General features: G+C 38.6%; 1 protein-coding gene across 2 annotated transcripts in view; it reads left to right on the top strand.

The window, feature by feature from the left end:
- The window catches only part of NEXN (nexilin F-actin binding protein), a 52,923-nt gene that overhangs the window by 31,780 nt on the left and 2,959 nt on the right, over positions 1 to 18,184 (top strand). For both annotated transcript variants that reach the window (XM_052636976.1, XM_052636977.1), the window contains 3 exons: positions 474 to 662; positions 7,483 to 7,680; positions 14,767 to 14,988. In XM_052636976.1, the coding sequence (XP_052492936.1) occupies positions 474 to 662; positions 7,483 to 7,680; positions 14,767 to 14,988 (609 nt within the window). The remainder of the gene's footprint in view (positions 1 to 473; positions 663 to 7,482; positions 7,681 to 14,766; positions 14,989 to 18,184) is intronic.

The raw sequence follows: 18,184 nt of genomic DNA, 5'->3' as shown, positions 1-18,184 counted from the left end.
AGTATCTAATTAATTTGTATTATTGGTTCAGTAGTTTTAATTATAAAATCATTAAATTTGAATTGTATATAAAATAGCTCCAGATATTTTACCCATTTAATTACCACAGTTCATAGTAAAAAAATCCATGAAAATTACAGAATGACTTTATTATCTAAGAGACTGTGTGTATACTTGAACCTCAATGAAAGTACATACACACACTTTTAAATAACCCCTAATTTTTCCAGCTTAGATTTTTTGAATCATATTAGATTCATATTTTTGAATATTAGATTATTCTAGAATTAGAATATTAATCTAATATTAATTAGAATAGTAGGTGAAATATTAGATTCATACTTTTTGAATCATATAAAGGCAGGAGATTTTGGTCCCCTATGTGAGGTGACTGAGTCTGTGCCTTTTGATTGATAATTCATTCCTGTCTTTGATGAATTTCAGTTCTTAATAATGAGTTGTTTGTTGGTTAGGTAAATGAAGAGGAGGAAAACCAAGACACAGAAAACATTTTTAAAGGGTACCGCCCTGGTAAACTCAAGCTCAGTTTTGAAGAAATAGAAAGACAAAGGAGAGAAGATGAAAAAAGGAAAGCAGAAGAAGATGCCAGAAGAAGAATAGAGGAAGAAAAGAAGGCATTTGCTGAGGCAAGGAGAAGCATGGTAAGACAGAATGTGAATACAGGTGGCCATTGGGATTCAGCTTTTTAGAGTATGTTAGGAGAAAGTATTCAACTGTGGGGAATACCCTATTATTTCTGGAAGTTGTGCCAAAAGTAGGGACAGCATATAAGTTTTTTAAAGTCTCCTATGGCATAATACCATCAGTTAACGATGTTTGCTTCAGTATCATTTTGAAAAGGTTAAATTGCTCTGCCTAGTATATATTATCTTCCTTCTCTGAGAAGGTGTGTTTCCTAAACTAAGTATCTAAGCTAGGAGGGAGGGGGTTTCCTACCCCCACCTTCCCTTCCGTTCTCTTCATTCTCTTCTCCCTAGCTGGATCTCCTCCTTCCCTTCCTCACTCCTTCTTTCCTTCCCTCCTTTCTTTCCAAGTTCCATCCCATCAGGATACATTAAATGACCAAAGCCATTTAATCACAATTATTTAACTCTCCAAAATGCTTATCATCACTCTGGATATTGCTACCCAACTTAACTCTGCTATAAAATTATACATCTTATACCATTTTAATGTTTGTAAATATACAATTATCTGACAAACTCTATTTTTAAGTACATTGACATGTGAATGCTGCACAACCTTCTTGAAACATTTTCATTCGCTTCAGTCATATCATGACCTGGTTTTCTTCCTATGTCTGGGTGGGCTTCAGACACATATTCCAAGTGTTTTTTGGCCTCATTCCAATCCCAAAGAAAGGCAGTGCCAAAGAATGCTCAAACTACCGCACAATTGCACTCATCTCACATGCTAGCAGAGAAGGCAATGGCACCCCAATCCAGTACTCTTGCCTGGAAAATCCCATGGACGGAGGAGCCTGGTAGGCTGCAGTCCATGGGGTCGCTAAGAGTCGGACACGACTGAGTGACTTCACTTTTACTTTTCACTTTCATGCATTGGAGAAGGAAATGGCAACCCACTCGTGTTCTTGCCTGGAGAATCCCAGGGACAGGGGAGCCTGGTGGGCTGCCATCTATGGGGTCACACAGAGTCGGACACAACTGAAGCGACTTAGCAGCAGAGACAGCAGCACACGCTAGTAAAGTAATGCTCAAAATTCTCTAAGCCAGGCTTCAGCGATACGTGAACTGTGGACTCCCAGATGTTCAGGCTGGTTTTAGAAAAGGCAGAGGAACCAGAGATTAAATTGCCAACATTCGCTGGATCATGGAAAAAGCAAGAGAGTTCCAGAAAAACATCATTATACACACAGATGCTTAAATCAGACCTGAGAACCTTAAGCAGTTCACCTCTCATTTGTGCCTCATATCCAATCACTCACTAACTCTCATTTCCTGTATATCACTATTAAAATTCCCCCATTTCCCACTGTTGTTTAGTTGCTATGTTATGTATGACTCATTGAGACTCTGGACTGTAGCACACCAGCCTTCCCTACCCTTCACCATCTCCCAGAGTTTGCTTAGATTCATGTCCATTGAGTCAGTGATGCTATCTAACCATCTCATCCTCTGCCACCCTCTTCTCCTTTTGACTTCAATCTTTCCCAGCACTTCCTACTGTTACTACTATAATGCAGGTCACTGTTAGCCCTTGCCTCAGGCCAACTCCTAATTAATTTGCTTTGTTGCCTATAATCTATTCTTTCCTATAAAGCCAGGAAAGAAAGAAAGAAAGAAAGAAAGTGAAGTCACTCAGTTGTGTCCAACTCATTGCAACCCCTGGACTGTAGCCTGCCAGGATCCTCCATCCATGGGATTTTCCAGGCAAGAATACTGGAGTGGGTTGCCATTTCCTTCTCCAGGAGATCTTCCTGACCCAGGAATTGAACCCAGGTCTCCCACACTGCAGGCAGACTCTACCGTCTAAGCCACCAGGGAAGCCCATAAAGCCAGAATTCTCCTGATGAAACAATGGACAGAGGTTCATGACATTGCACGGGAGACAGGGATCAAGACCATCCCCAAGAAAAGGAAATGCAAAAAAGCAAAATGGCTGTCTGAGGAGGCCTTACAAATTGCTGTGAAAAGAAGAGAAGCAAAAAGCAAAGGAGAAAAGGAAAGATATACCCATCTGAATGCAGAGTTCCAAAGAATAGCGAGGAGGGATAAGAAAGCCTTCTTCAGTGATCAGTGCCAAGAAGTAGAGGAAAACAACAGAATGGGAAAGACTAGAGATCGCTTCAAGAAAATTAGAGATACCAAGGAAACATTTCATGCAAAGATGGGCTCAATAAAGGACAGAAATGGTAGGGACCTAACAGAAGCAGAAGATATTAAGAAGAAGTGGCAAGAATACACAGAAGAACTGTACAAAAAAGATCTTCACGACCCAGATACTTATGATGATGTGATCACTCACCTAGAGCCAGACATCCTGGAATGTGAAGTTAAGTGGGCCTTAGGAAGCATCACTATGAACAAAGCTAGTGGAGGTGATGGAATTCCCGTTGAGCTATTTCAGATCCTAAAAGATGATGCTGTGAAAGTGCTGCACTCAATATGCCTGCAAATTTCTAAAACTCAGCAGTTGCCACAAGACTGGAAAAGGTCAGTTTTCATTCCAATCCCAAAGAAAGGCAATGCCAAAGAATGCTCAAACTATTGCACAGTTGCACTCATCTACAGTTCAGTTCAGTTCAGTTCAGTCGCTCAGTCGTGTCCGACTCTTTGCAACCCCATGAATCGCAGCACGCCAGGCCTCCCTGTCCATCACCAACTCTGGGAGTTCACTCAGGGAGTGCACTCATCTTACACACTAGTAAAATAATATTCAAAATTCTCCAAGCTAGGCTTCAACAGTACATGAACCGTGAACTTCCAGATGTTCAAGCTGGGTTTAGAAAAGGCAGAGGAACCAGAGATCAAATTGCCAACATCAGCTGGATCATCAAAAGAGCAAGAGAATTTCAGCAAAACATCTATTCCTGTCTTATTGATTATGCCAAAGCCTTTGACTGTGTGGATCACAACAAACTGGAAAATTCTGAAAGAGATGGGCATACCAGACCACCTGATCTGCCTCTTGAGAAACCTATTTGCAGGTCAGGAAGCAACAGTTAGAACTGGACATGGAACAACAGACTGGTTCCCAATAGGAAAAGGAGTACGTCAAGGCTGTATATTGTCACCCTGCTTATTTAACTTATACGCAGAGTACGTCATGTGAAATGCTGGGCTGGATGAAGCACAAGCTGGAATCAAGATTGCCAGGAGAAGTATCAATAACCCCAGATATGCAGATGACAATACCCCTATGGCAGGGAAGAAGAACTAAAGAGCCTCTTGATGAAAGTAAAGAGGAGAGTGAAAAAGTTGGCTTAAAACTCAACATTCTAAAAACTAAGATCATGGCATCAAGTCCCATCACTTCATGGCAGATAGATGGGGAAACAGGAGAAACAGTGGCAGACTTTATTTTTTGGGGCTCCAAAATCACTGCAGATGATGACTGCAGCCATGAAATTAAAAGAAACTTACTCCTTGGCAGGAAACTTATGACCAACCTAGACAGCATATTAAAAACCAGAGATGTTACTTTGTCAGCAATGGTTTTTCCATTAGTCATGTATGGATGTGAAAGTTGGACTGTAAAGAAAGCTGAGCACCAAAGAATTGATGCTTTTGAACTGTGGTGTTGGAGAAGACTCTTGAGAGTCCCTTGGACTTCAAGGAGATCCCCCCAGTCCATCCTAAGCAAATCAGTCCTGAGTGTTCATTGGAAGGACTGATGCTGAAGCTGAAACTCCAGTACTTTGGCCACCTGATGAATAGAGCTGACTCATTTGAAAAGACCCTGTTGCTGCGAAAGATTGAAGGTGGGAGAAGATGGGATGACAGAGGATGAGATGGTTGGATGGCATCACCAACGCGATGGACATGAGTTGGTGTGAACTCTGGGAGTTGGTGATGGACAGGAGGCCTGACGTGCTGCATGTAGTCCATGGGGTCAAAAAGAATCGGACACGACTGAGCAACTGAACTGAACTGTTCTTTAAAAGAAAATGTGAATTTGATTATGTTACTACTTTGCTTAAAATTTTTTTCTACTTCCATTAAAGCAAAAATCCAAACACTACAATTTTAAACAAATTTCTTTACAATCTTGCCCTAGTATTTTCTTGTTTCATTTCTTGATTCTTTGTTAATCTGCCATGTGTGTTCCAGACATACTAAATTTCTTTCCATTTCTCCACAATGCTATGCTCTGATCTCTGGAATTTCATAAATACTGTATGAAACATGTTATCCCTCTCCTTTCCCTGTGCTCTGCTCTCTCCTATTAATATATTCCATTTCCTTTGGAAGCCTTTCCTGATAGTACAAGTTCCAGAAAGCTTCCTTTCATGTACTCTTAGAGCATTTTGTGTTCCCCCAGCGTAGCAGTAGTGCTGTATTCTTGTTGCTTGTGACTGCCTTCCTCACTCAGTGAGGCTGAGACCACACTGAGTACATGGCACGATGCATTCTAGTGTAACAAACTTCCTAAAATGCTTGTGGAATAAGTGATCTTAAAACTTTTATGTATATTATTAGGTAATCCTTGATTCACAAGTGGTTTCTACACAGAAACCCTATAAACATTGTGAAAGCACCCCTACAAAACTGTGAAAGCACTTAATTTTTAGAGAACAAGCTGGTTCAGAAGCGCTAGCTGAGAAGTAGCTGTGAAGATTAAGAAATCTAGTCCTGGCCTGGGGCAGATTTTTAGGCCAAAACTCTCTTTTATCATGATGTACTAGTGAGAAAAGTGCAAAAAGTGCAGGGAAGGAAAATGTCATTAAACCAAAACTCTAGTTTCCAGAGACATTTCTGTATTAGGAACGAGAAACTTTTTCCTTTGTATATGTGGTTTTCTTATCTAGGACCAAGTATTGACATTTCATTGTTGTTGTTCAGTCGCCCAAGTCGTGTCCGACTCTGCGACCCCATGGACTGCAGCACGCCAGGTCTCCCTGTCCCATACCATCTCCAGGAGTTTGCCCAAGTTCATGGTCACTGCACCAGTGATGCCATCCAGCCATCTCATCCTCTGATGCCCTCTTCTCCTTCTGCCCTCAATCTTTCCCAGCATCAGGGACTTTTCCAATGAGTCATCTGTTTGGATCAGATGACCAAAATCCTGGAGCTTCAGCTTCAGCATCAGTCCATATTATAGCTCAGGTAGCTCATATATTATTAAAAAATTTGGGGGGTAATATGTAGATTGTAAAACTATGTAAACATTGTTTCTGAGTTGAACTGGTTTTGTGGTAAAGCCTGTCATTTATAAAACTTGGAACAAATAAATAATTACCATTTGTTTTTTCTTATTCAAGTGTCTAGTTCAACCACAGGGACATAATTTAAATGAGAGGTTTATGTATGTACTTTCAGGGAATAGAATTAGGTAATTTCCTGTCATGCAAAGTGTATTGCAAGTCAATGACTTAAAAGCAGAGTTTTTATTTGCAGTTTAGAGACTGCCGGAATACAATGATACTGAAATAATAAAACTGCTATTTGGGAGCTTACCGTGGTGTCAGGCACACTGCAGTGTTTCGAAACTTTATGTGATTCTCATGACAATTCAATGAAAGTTGTCGCAGATAAGGAAATTCAGATCTAAAGAGGCTATGTAACTTGTCCATGGTTGCAACTAAATTGCAACTAAATGGCAGTTAGACATGTAATTTATAAAATTACGAAAAGGTAGTTATTTATAATGTTGTTAGACTTCTAAAGTTTTGGATCTTACCTTTTCCATATAGTATTTGTATTGACTTTGGACAAGTTACTTTTTATTGCCTTAGTTTCCTCATCTATTAAATGGGGATATTAATAACACCTACTTCATATGGTTACAGAAAAATAAGTCAATACATGTAAAGTGCTTAGGCAGTTGTAAGTATTAACTATAATTTATTTTTAATTAGCCTGACAGGAAATAAATCAGTATAATAAATCACAGCATTAAGTGATTATTGCCTGATTATGAAGGGATCATAATGATAACTCATTCAGTTAAAACCATGATTTAACTGAAACGCTCTATTTTAATTACCAGAATTGAGGTTCATTTTACTTTTTAAAAAATTTTATTTGACTGTGCCAAGAGCTAGTTAGGGCATGTGAGATCTTTGCTCTTTGTTGTAGCATATGTGATTTTAGTTATGGCATGTGGGATCTAGTTCCCTGACCATGAATCAAACCTAGGTAGGCCCCCCACATTGGGAGCATGGAGTCCCAGCCACTGGACCACCAGGGAAGTCCAGAGGTTCATTTTTAATCCAATTAAAAAGTTTTCCCAATATTAGAACATCTTTTAAACTTTTTTAATGAAAATTTTTGTTGTTGCTAGAGCATCTTAATGTCTAATTCAAATTGTGTGCTCAGTCTTTCAGTCGTGTCCGACTCTTTGTGATGCAGTGGACTGTAGCCTGCCAGGCTCCTCTGTCCATGGGAGTCTCCAGGCAAGAATACTGGAGTGGGTTGCCATCTCCTCCTCCAGGGGTCTTCCCCATCCAGGGGGTTGAACCCTCATCTCTTGCATCTCCTGCACTGGCAGGTGGATTCTTTTACCACTGTGCCACTGGGAAGCCCCTAATTCAAATTACTCATAGTAAAAGTCAGAGTATTTATTTGTATTCATTGGAATGGAGACTAGATGGTCACCATTTTCTCTGTTACTACAAAATACTTTAATCTTATGTTTTCTAATAATTATTCCTTGTTTGTTTTATATTTTTAAAGAGAATTTTTGGTTTTTAGTTCAATGTGAAATCTTTCTATTCAAGAGATATTCCCTTTTTAGTATGTATAATTCTGGCAAAAGTGATAAAAGAATTATTTTAAATAGGTAGTAGATGATGACACCCCAGAGATATATAAAACAATCTCTCAAGAATCTCTTATACCGGGAAAACTGGAAATTAATTTTGAAGAATTATTAAAACAAAAAATGGAAGAAGAAAGACGACGAACAGAGGAGGAGCGGAAACATAAACTAGAGATGGAAAAACAGGAATTTGAACAACTGAGACAAGAAATGGGAGAGGTAAGATTTTAAGAAATATCCATTTATATCCCACAAATATTTATTAATCTAAGTATTTCACATACATTACCTTATAACAACTTTCTAAGTATTATTCACATAAAGGATACTCCTATGAGGCACTTGGATAAGTTTTAGCATAGTTGAGTGTACCTTTCCAGCCTGCTATAACTCTACTCCTGCTTGCTAGTTTGAAAAATATATAATTCCAAGTGACTGAGATATTACATCAATACTTAAGTAAGTATTTCTTCCTATATACCTCACAGTTGTGTGTGATTACACCATGATTGAGAACTGTTGTTCCAGAGTGCTTAATATACCCATTTATACTTATTTTCAAAATAAGAAAAACCTACAAGAGTACCATGGATGCTAATAGGAACATCAGTTTGGCAAGTCTTTGAATCATTTTACAGGCATACTCCATTTCATTGTGCTTCACTTGATTGCACTTTACAGATACTGTGTTTTTTAACAAATTAAGTCTGTGGCAACCCTGCATGGAGCAAGTCAGTGGACCCATTTTTCCAACATTTGCTCACTTTGTGTCTCTGTATAACATTTTGGTACTTCTCCCAATATTTCAGACTTTTTCATTATTATTATATATGTTGTAGTGGTGTGTGATCAGTGACCTTCATTGTTACTATTGTAATTGTTTGGGCCACCACAAACTGCACCCATATCAGATGATGAACTTAATCAATAAATGTATTATGTTCTGACTGTGCCACTTACTGGCTTCCCCTCTCCTTGGGCCTATTTCATTACACAAAAGTACTGAAAGTAGGCCAATTAATGGCCTCTAAGTATTCAAGTGAGACTCTCATGACTTTCACTTTATGCTTGGTTGAGAAGTGACTTGTCTCACTTTAAAAGCTAGAAATGATTAAGCTTAGTGAGGAATGCATATTGAAAGCTGAGATAGGCTGAAATCTAGACCTCTTGTGCCAAATGGTTAACCAAGATGTGGATGCAAAGGAAAAATTATTGCAGGAAATTAAAAGTGCTACTCCAGTGAACACAAGAATGATAGCGAAGTTGAACAGCCTTACTGTCATGGAGAAAGTTTTAGTGGTCTGGATAAAAGGCCAAATGAACCACAACATTCCTTTAAGCCAAAGCCTAATCCGGGGCAAAGCCCTAACTCTCTTCAATTCTATGAAGAGTGACAGATGAAGAAACTGAAGAAGAAAAGTCTGAAGCTAGTAGAGGTTGGTTCTTGAAGTTTTAGGAAAGAAACCATCTCCATAACATAACAAGTGCAAGGTGAATCACCAAGTGCTGTTGTAGAGGCTGCAGCAAGTTATCCAGAAGATCAAAGATAATTAATGAAGGTGGCTACACTAAAAATTAGATTTTCAATATAGGCAAACAGGCTTATATTGGAAGAGGATGCCATCTAGGACTTCCTTAGCTAGAGAGGAGAAGTCATTGCCTGGCTTTGAAGCTTCAAAGGACAGGCTGACTCTCTTGTTAGGGGCTAAAATAGCTGGTGACTTTAAGTTGAAACCAGTACTCATTTACCATTCTGAAAATCCTAGGACCCTTAAGAATTATGCTAAATCTACTCTTCGTATGCCCTATAAATGGAACAATGAAGCCTAGATGATAGCACACCTGTTGACAACATTGTTTACTGAATATTAAGCCCGTTGTTAAGACCTACTGCTCAGAAAAAAAGATTCCTTTCAAAATATTATTGCTCATTGACAGTGCACCTGGTCATGCAAGCGCTCTGATGGAGATGTGTGATGATATTGTTGTTTTCATGCCTACTGGCACAACATCCATTCTGCAGCCCATAGGCCAAGCAGTAATTTCTACTTTCAAGTCTTATTATTGAAGAAATAAATTTTGTAAGGCTTCAGCTGCCATGATGATCTTTTCTTTTCTTTTTTATAGTTCTGTGTATTCTTGCCACCTCTTAATATCTTCTGCTTCTGTTATGTCCATAGCATTTCTGTCCTTTATTGTGCTCATCTTTGCATGAAACGGTCCTCGCTATCTCTAATTTTCTTGAAGCGATCTCTAGTCTTTCTCATTCTATTGTTTTCCTCTACTTCTTTGCATTGATCACTGAGGAAGGCTTTCTTACCTCTCCTTGCTATTCTTTGGAACTCTACATTCAAATAGGTGTATCTTACCTTTTCTCCTTTGCCTTCTGCGTCTCTTCTTTTCTCAGTAAGGCCTTGTCAGACAACCAATTTCCCTTTCTGCATTTCTCTTTCTTGGGGATGGTCTTGATCCCTGCCTCCTGTACAGTGTCACAAACCTCCATCCATAGTTCTTCAGGCACTCTATCAGATCTAATCCCTTGAATCAATTTGTTACTTCCACTGTATAATCGTAAGGGATTTGATTTAGGTCATATCTGAATGGTCTAATGGTTTTCCCTACTTTCTTCAGTTTAAGTCTGAATTTGGCAATAGGGAGTTCATGTTCTGAGCCACAGTCAGATCCCAGTCGTTTTTGCTGACTGTATAGAGCTTCTCCATCTTTGGCTGCAAAGAACATAATCAATCTGATTTCAGTATTGACCATTGGTGATGTCCATATGTAGAGTCTTCTCTTGTGTTGTTGGAAGAGGGTGTTTGCAATGACCAGTGTGTTCTCTTGGCAAAACTCTGTTAGCCTTTGACCTGCTTTGTTTTGTACAAAAAAGATCTTCATGACCCAGATAATCACAATGGGGTGATCACTCACCTAGAGCCAGACATCCTGGAATGTGAAGTCAAGTGGGCCTTAGGAAGCATCACTACAAAGCTAGTGGAGGTGATGGAATTCCAGTTAAGCTATTTCAAATCCTAAAAGATGATGCTGTGAAAGTGCTGCTCTCAATATGCCAGCAAATCTGGAAAACTCAGCAGTCACCACAGGACTGGAAAAGGTCAGTTTTCATTCCAATCCCAAAGAAAGGCAATGCCAAAGAATGTTCAAACTACCACACAATTGCCCTTATCTCACACGCTAGTAGAGTAATGCTCAAAATTCTCCAAGCCAGGCTTCAACAGTATGTGAACCGTGAAATTCCAGATGTTCAAGCTGGATTTAGAAAAGGCAGAGGAACCAGAGATCAAATTGCCAACATTTGCTGGATCATCAAAAAAGCAAGAGAATTCCAGAAAAACATCTACTACTGCTTTATTGATTATGCTAAAGCCTTTGATTATGTGGATCACAATAAACTGTGGAAAATTCTGAAAGAGATGGGAATACCAGACTACCTGACCTGTCTCCTGAGAAATCTGTATGCAGGTCAAGAAGATAGTTAGAACTGGACATGGAACAACAGACTGGTTCCAAATCAGGAAAGGAGTATGTCAAGGCTATATACTGTCACCCTGCTTATTTAACTTATATGCAGAGTACATCATGAGAAATGCTGGGCTGGATGAAGCACAGCTGGAATCAAGTTTGCTGGGAAAAATATCAATAACCTCAGATATGCAGATGACAACACCCTTATGGCAGAAAGGGAAGAACTAAAGAGCCTCTTGATGAAAGTGAAAGAGGAGAGTGAAAAAGTTGAGTTAGAACTCAACATTCAGTAAACAAAGATCATGGTATCCGGTTCCATCACTTCATGGCAAATTGATGGGGAAACAGTGTCAGACTTTATTTTTTGGGGCTCCAAAATCACTTCAGATGGTGACTGCAGCCATGAAATTAAAAGGCGTTTGCTCCTTGGAAGGAAAGCTATGACCAACCTAGACAGCATATTAAAAAGCAGAGACATTACTTTACCAACTAAGGTCCATCTAGTCAAAGCTATGGTGTTTCCAGTAGTCGTGTATGGATGTGAGATGTGGAGTATAAAGAAAGCTGAGTGCCAAAGAACTGATGCTTTTGATCTGTGGTGTTGGAGAAGACTCTTCAGAGTCCCTTGGACTGCAAGGAGATCCATCAAGTCAATCCTAAAGGAAATCAGTCCTGAACATTATTTGGAAGGACTGATGCTGAAGCTGAAACTCCAGTACTTTGGCCACCTGATGTGAAGAACTGACTCACTGGAAAAGACCCTGATGCTGGGAAAGATTGAAGGTGGGAGGAGAAGGGTGACAACAGAGGATGAGATGGTTGAATGGCATCACCAACGCGACAAGACATGAGTTTGAGTAGGTTCCGGGAGTTGGTGACGGACAGGGAAGCCTGGCGTGAGGCAGTCCATGGGGTTGCAGAGTCGGACACGACTGAGCTGAACTGAGCTCATGGTGATTTCTCCAATGAATATGGACAAAACCAATTGAAAATCTTCTGAAAAGGATTCAACATTCCAGGTGCCATTACGAATATTCATGATTCATGGGAAGAAATAAGTCAAAACATCAAATTCAGAAGAGTTTAGGAAAAGTTGATTTCAACTCCATGGATGACTCTGAGGGGTTCAAGATCAGTGAAGGAAGTGACTGTAGATGTGGAAACAGCAAGGGAACATGAATTAGAAGTGGTCTCTGAGGATAGGAATGAATTGCTGAAATCTCATGATGAAACTTTAATGAATGAGGAGTTGCTTCATATGGGTGAGCCAAGAAAGTGGTTTCTTTAGATGGAAGCTACTCCTGGTGAAGGTGCTGTGAAAATTGTTAAAATGACGACAAAGGGTTTAGAATACTGAATAAACTTAGTTGATAAAGTACTAGCAGTTTTTAGATTGACTCAAATTTTGAAAAAAATTCTACTGTGGGGAAAATGATATCAAAGAGCATTGTAAGCTAGAGACACGATTCACAAAAGAAAGTCAATTGTTGCAGCACACTTTATTGTTGTCTTATTTTAAGAAATTGCCACAGCCACTCCAGCCTTCAGCAATTACCACTCTGATCAGTCAGCAGCCATCAACACTGAGGCAAGAATATCCAACAGCAAAAAGATTATGACTCACTGAAGGCTCAGATTAGCATTTTTAGCAATGTTTTAGGTTATGTACTTTGTTTTTTTTTAGACATAATGCTATTGCACACTTGATAGACTATAGTATAGTGTATGTACTGGGAAACCAAAAAATTCATGTGACTCACTTTATTAAGATGTTTATTAGGATGGTCTAGAATTGAATTCACAAAATTCTCAAGGTATGCCTGTATTATAGACTCTACAGGGGCAGCTTGTGCCCACATAGGACTCCAGACTCAGAAGGGTCACACTTAGGACTTAGTGTTCTGAGGTTGTCTCTGAAATTTAGAGTTTATCTTTGAATCTCCATGTTATAAATAAAAGCAGTTGGACAGTGGAGCCTGCACTAGTCTTGGAGCCTTGCCTCAACCACTCCTGATGATGTCTCTCTGCTTGTATCTATGGTGGGCTCTTGGCACCTCTTCTATCTCCTGATGCCGCAAAACCGTTTAACCTTCTTCCTACCGCTGGACACCTCTTTGCTCCATCTAGATGGCCAGACAGTTAGAGGGGAGAGTGAGGGAGGCGGCCAGCATTCTACTGTCACCTTAGGCTTCTGGCTGGGCAATGGGCCACAGCAGCAACACAAGCAGCAGTCTAGGATGCATGCACAACCCCGTTGCTTGGGGTGAGGCAAGCACCCCAACTCAAGTAGGACTGGTAGTGTAATGGCATGTTTAACTGACTCTGGGGGGACTTCTTGCCAGCTCCTGATCTAGGAACCGAGTGGGTTCCTTCACAGAGGTTGCAGTCTCTTAGAAGCTGACTCTGTCATGGGTTGGAGCAATTGACCTGTAGGGATATTTACTTCCTTGCCCAAATTGACCAAGAGGCTACAAGTCCTGTATATATAGTTAATAAGAAAATATAATGAATATGCTACAGGAAAATACTGCAAGGTCTAGCCTTGGAATAAAAAAAAAAAGTAATAGGATTTATTTTATAAAGGAAGCTGAAAATGAATTGTCTAGAAAAATGAGGTAAAACTAGGATTTTAGTATACTATTGAGAAGTAATCTAATTAATATATGGCAAGTTAATTGTCGGACATTCTGGTGCTACTCTGCTATGTCTGGGAGTTTTCAATCAAGTAGAAAGCCAATTTCAAGATTACTCAGATTGTAACTGATTAGTCAACCATTAATTTTGATCAGCTACCTGGGAACCACTGTGATATGATACAATGTCATAACTGTTAATTTCTATTTTAGGAGTTGCTCATTTTCACCCAGATAGACCAAAATGTGGAGGTAGTATGAGGAATAAACTTTTTTTTCCTTTTGTTGAATCAAAAAATTAAGCCTCATGTCAACATCATCCACTGTAACTCTCCCTGCATACCATTCGCCCCTACCCAAACTCCAGTCCCACCTTTTTATTTCTCTGCCTGGAACTCTAGGTCTTCCCTAGAAGTGTGCCAGGAATAACTGGAATATTCTACTCCTCCATTAGGATTTAGTGTAAGAAGTATACAAATACTTTATATTTGTGAAATATACAATATTTTGTGAAAAGCAAAGGGAAAACAAAAAGTATTCAAGATACAATGGTATAAAGAACTGGAGCCTGATTTTCACTGAGTCCTTATCTTTCTTGGCAGAATATAGAGAATACAAGTGATATGTAGCAAAAGGTAAGGATTTTATCACAGTGTATCTATAGAAATGCTTAATTCAGAGTATTGAGTGATATTTGACTATCATCAAATCAAAGGCGGGAGTAATTTTCAGAGATACTGTGGCTCTATATAGAGATGAAAAAAATCATGTCCAGTGGACTGAGACCAGGCAAAAGGCGACACAGTATCAGAGTTAGAATTAGAACTTCTCTTAGCCCAGTGATTTTAAAAAATTTAATTTACCTCCCCCTAAAAGATTCCTCTACAATTTCTCATAAGTTAATCCTCATATGCATATTTTAGTTTTAGCAGGTTATAATGGAATATTAATGAGCTTTTCAGCCATAGTCTCTAGTTAAGTAGTATTTTAAATAAAGTAAGATGTTATCTGAAGTCTTAAATTTGTAGCACTACTTTTAATTAGTAAATTTAGGCATAGTGTTTAGGGGAAAAGTTACTTATAACATTTAGTTTTGGTTTCAAATAAGAAATAGTGAACTTTCTGGATAACTTAAGTACAAACTCATCTTATGGTATTTAATATATAAAAAATCTTAATTTTTTTGTAGGAAGAGGAAGAAAATGAAACCTTTGAACTGAGCAGGGAATATGAAGAATTAATCAAATTGAAAAGGAGTGGTTCTATTCAAGCTAAAAATTTAAAAAGCAAGTTTGAAAAAATTGGACAATTGTCTGAAAAAGAAATTCAGAAAAAGATAGAAGAAGAACGAGCAAGAAGAAGAGCGATTGACCTTGAAATTAAAGAGAGAGAAGCAGAAAACTTTCATGAGGTATATATATATATAGTTTTATATTTAAGTTGTAATACGATGATGATGAATTTAACAGAAGTAACAATGACTTCGAAATAAGTGTTGGTACTTACAATTAACCATCAGAGTATGTAATAATCTGGGAATTAATAAAGAGCAAAATCACAGATTTCGCTATTCTAGTATTATTCCAAAATGACTTTGGAACAGAGAGAATGAGAGCCTATAGTGAACATCAAATGGTTCACTCTAGCAAAAATACCTCAAAAGTAAGTATTTATTGGCACAAGTTTTTACTTTGAATCAGTAGGAACCAGTGTATATTTGAGTTAAACTCTAGGGATTATTCATACCTACTTAAAGATGAGGCCAACAAATCCTATGAGATCTGCTCAGTCATGCTAAATCATTCAGGATCAGAGCCTGAATAAAAATTCAGGTGATGTGAATTTGAAGTACCTCTGGCAACCCACTCCAGTACTCTTGCTTGGAAAATTGCATGGACTGAGGAGCCTGACAGGCTACAGTCCATGGGGTCAGGGAGTCAGACAGGACTGAGTGACTTCACTTTCACATGTAAAATTAGGAGGTACTCACTAGATGACCATAATGTCCCTTCCAGTTTAAGGACTAGTTCCATGATATGAATATTGGTTTAAATAAGATCTGGAAAGCTTATTGTCAGAATTGCCATTTTGTTGTATCTAACACATACTCTTCTAAAAATTCATTCGCACCAAATATTCAACTATAATACAAGTGTGAAAATTTGGGAGGGCATTCAGAGATTGTTGAATACAAATCATGAAACTATGGGCAAACTCCAGAACTACAAGCAGTTCATTGAGACAGGGAGAATGCGAGCACAGCACAAGGTAATGAAGACACAAGCACCAGCAAGATGACGCATCTTAGATGCCATGGTAAACAACTTTATTGGGGTGCACCAAAGGGATTTTTACAACATGGAATGATATTATCAAATAGGCATCTTCATGTTGAAGCTAAAGATGGTTTTGGATTCATGCATTAAAAAATTATTTGAAAGCCTACTAAGTTCCAGGGACTGTTCTGGACACCGGGGCTACAATGGCAAATAAACCTGCATGAGTCCTGGGTCAAATGTGTTTAGAATCATCTGACAGGTGTAGGAGTGTAAAATAATGACTGGGAAGTAAAGTCACATGGTGAAGTGGAAAATAGTTTCAATTATAGGTGATAGGATAAAAGGTTGTAAAACTAGGAGTTGTTAACTGAAGGGCCTTTTTAACCTTGCAGGCACTATGATTTAGGAACAATGTTAGTAATCAAAGTTTTAGGACAGAGTATAAAAAGCTAGCTTAAAGAATCCTGGGGTCGTGGAGGATGAACTGGGACAGGGTAATGAAGTTGGGGGCAAGGGAGAAAAACTGAGTTACAGACAGGTGGTTGCTGAGAAGGCTAACATTTCTTCAAGATTACTTGGGAAACTAGATACAGAGAATTCAGGAAGTCTGGAGAGGAGGGGTGGATGAACAAATTCTTTTGGACCTGTGAAGTTTGAGCTATATTTGGACAGGTAATGTCAGTCTGAAACACAGGTATTGAGCTCAGTTAAGAGGCAGGAGCTAAAGACTGTAACTTTTCTGGATACTATTTGAAAGTACAGATGTAGATACAGCCATCTTGAAAGGGTTAATAGTTGTCAGATCAATAAAATCCTGGAAAACACGAACATTCAGTGGATGGATGGGCCACAAGATTAGGTGATTCCTTAGAAATAAATCACAGAAGGTAAAGAATTTAAATCAGGATGCACTTGCCCCCCTTCATTTCTGGGTAAATGTAGTGAAACCTCAGAGCAGTCATACCTAGCCCTATAAAATTTGTAGGTAAGAGTAAAAGAAATGATGCTGGTGGTTGCTTGCTTTAATGCTGTTACTGGTTCTCTTGTATAGAAGGACATAAGATTAGGACCTGGCTGACTCTAACCCATGAGGATGTCCTGAGTTGAGTTTTCTGTGAGGAACCTGACATTCTTCTCTCAATAAACTAAGGGTCACTGAAATATTGTATTAGCATAGTTTTGGCAGAGTAGAGTCAACTTCCAGGGTAGGACTTGTCCCTTCTATCTGATCGTTTCAGGTTTCCTTCTTTAGAAAATGCCTTCTTTATATTCCAGACATCTTTCAAGGCCTAAGTCATTCATGTAAACTTACCTAATCTAAGAATTCCATCCCAGCTCCTATAGCCCTTAACTGTACCAACATTTGGTACATAAATCACTTAACTGCCTAATAGGCGTGTTTGATTTTCTAGTTAGATTCTCCAGAACCATTCTTTACATTCTTTTATCCCAAATTCACTGCTTAATTGTACTGCCTGTAATATCCACATGCTGCTGCTGCTACTGCTGCTGCTACTAAGTTGCTTCGTGTCCGACTCTGTGCAACATGCTGGGAGTACCAATACCCTACGAAGAATGCACCTAAAGAACAAAGATCATTCCATTCATAACCTAATTCTCAGTAGATCCATTTCCTGTTAAAACTTCTAACCTGGCTTTACAGGGATTCAAGGAAAGGCAACTGTACTTAATAACTGTAAGGCTATTTATAAACTTTCTCCAAGTTAACTTTTACTTAAAATTTATTTTCTAAAGGCAAGTTTTAGGTAACCACTTAAGTAAAATTAATGAGTTTACACAAATCTTTATACAAAAATCTAGAAGACAAGTTATTAAGAGGGAGGGATTTAGTCGGAATAGTAGTTGTTATACTTGCTGAAATACACTATCTTGAAGATTTGTTAAGCAAATAACATTAAATATTCAGTGTGAACAGAGGTCCATTTTTCTTTCCATGTAAGTCTCAGAAAAGTCTGTTGAGATAAAACTTCAGTTTTTTCGTTTGCTTCTTAAACAAGCAGACCATTGTTTAACATGTATTTTTTACCCTTTTAAATCTAACAGGAAACAATATTAATAAAATTCATTAGCAATAGTGGTAGTCTGGTATGTTTATCAACTGAAGGCTAAATAATGGCATGAACAACAGAATTTACCCATCGAGTCTCTAATTATGTCTGATAGCCTAGCATTTTCCAGTATCAAATAAAAACTGGATTCCGGAGAACCAGGAAAGCAGCCTAACTTTTTTTTTTTTTCTAACTTACTTTTAACTTCTACATTCATTGGAGCTGTGGTGCAACACTTCAAACTATAAAACATTTATGT

This window comes from Budorcas taxicolor, chromosome 3 (genome assembly GCF_023091745.1).
Source record: "Budorcas taxicolor isolate Tak-1 chromosome 3, Takin1.1, whole genome shotgun sequence".
Lineage (NCBI taxonomy): Eukaryota > Metazoa > Chordata > Mammalia > Artiodactyla > Bovidae > Budorcas > Budorcas taxicolor.
This window is presented reverse-complemented; position numbering and strand designations above follow the sequence as displayed.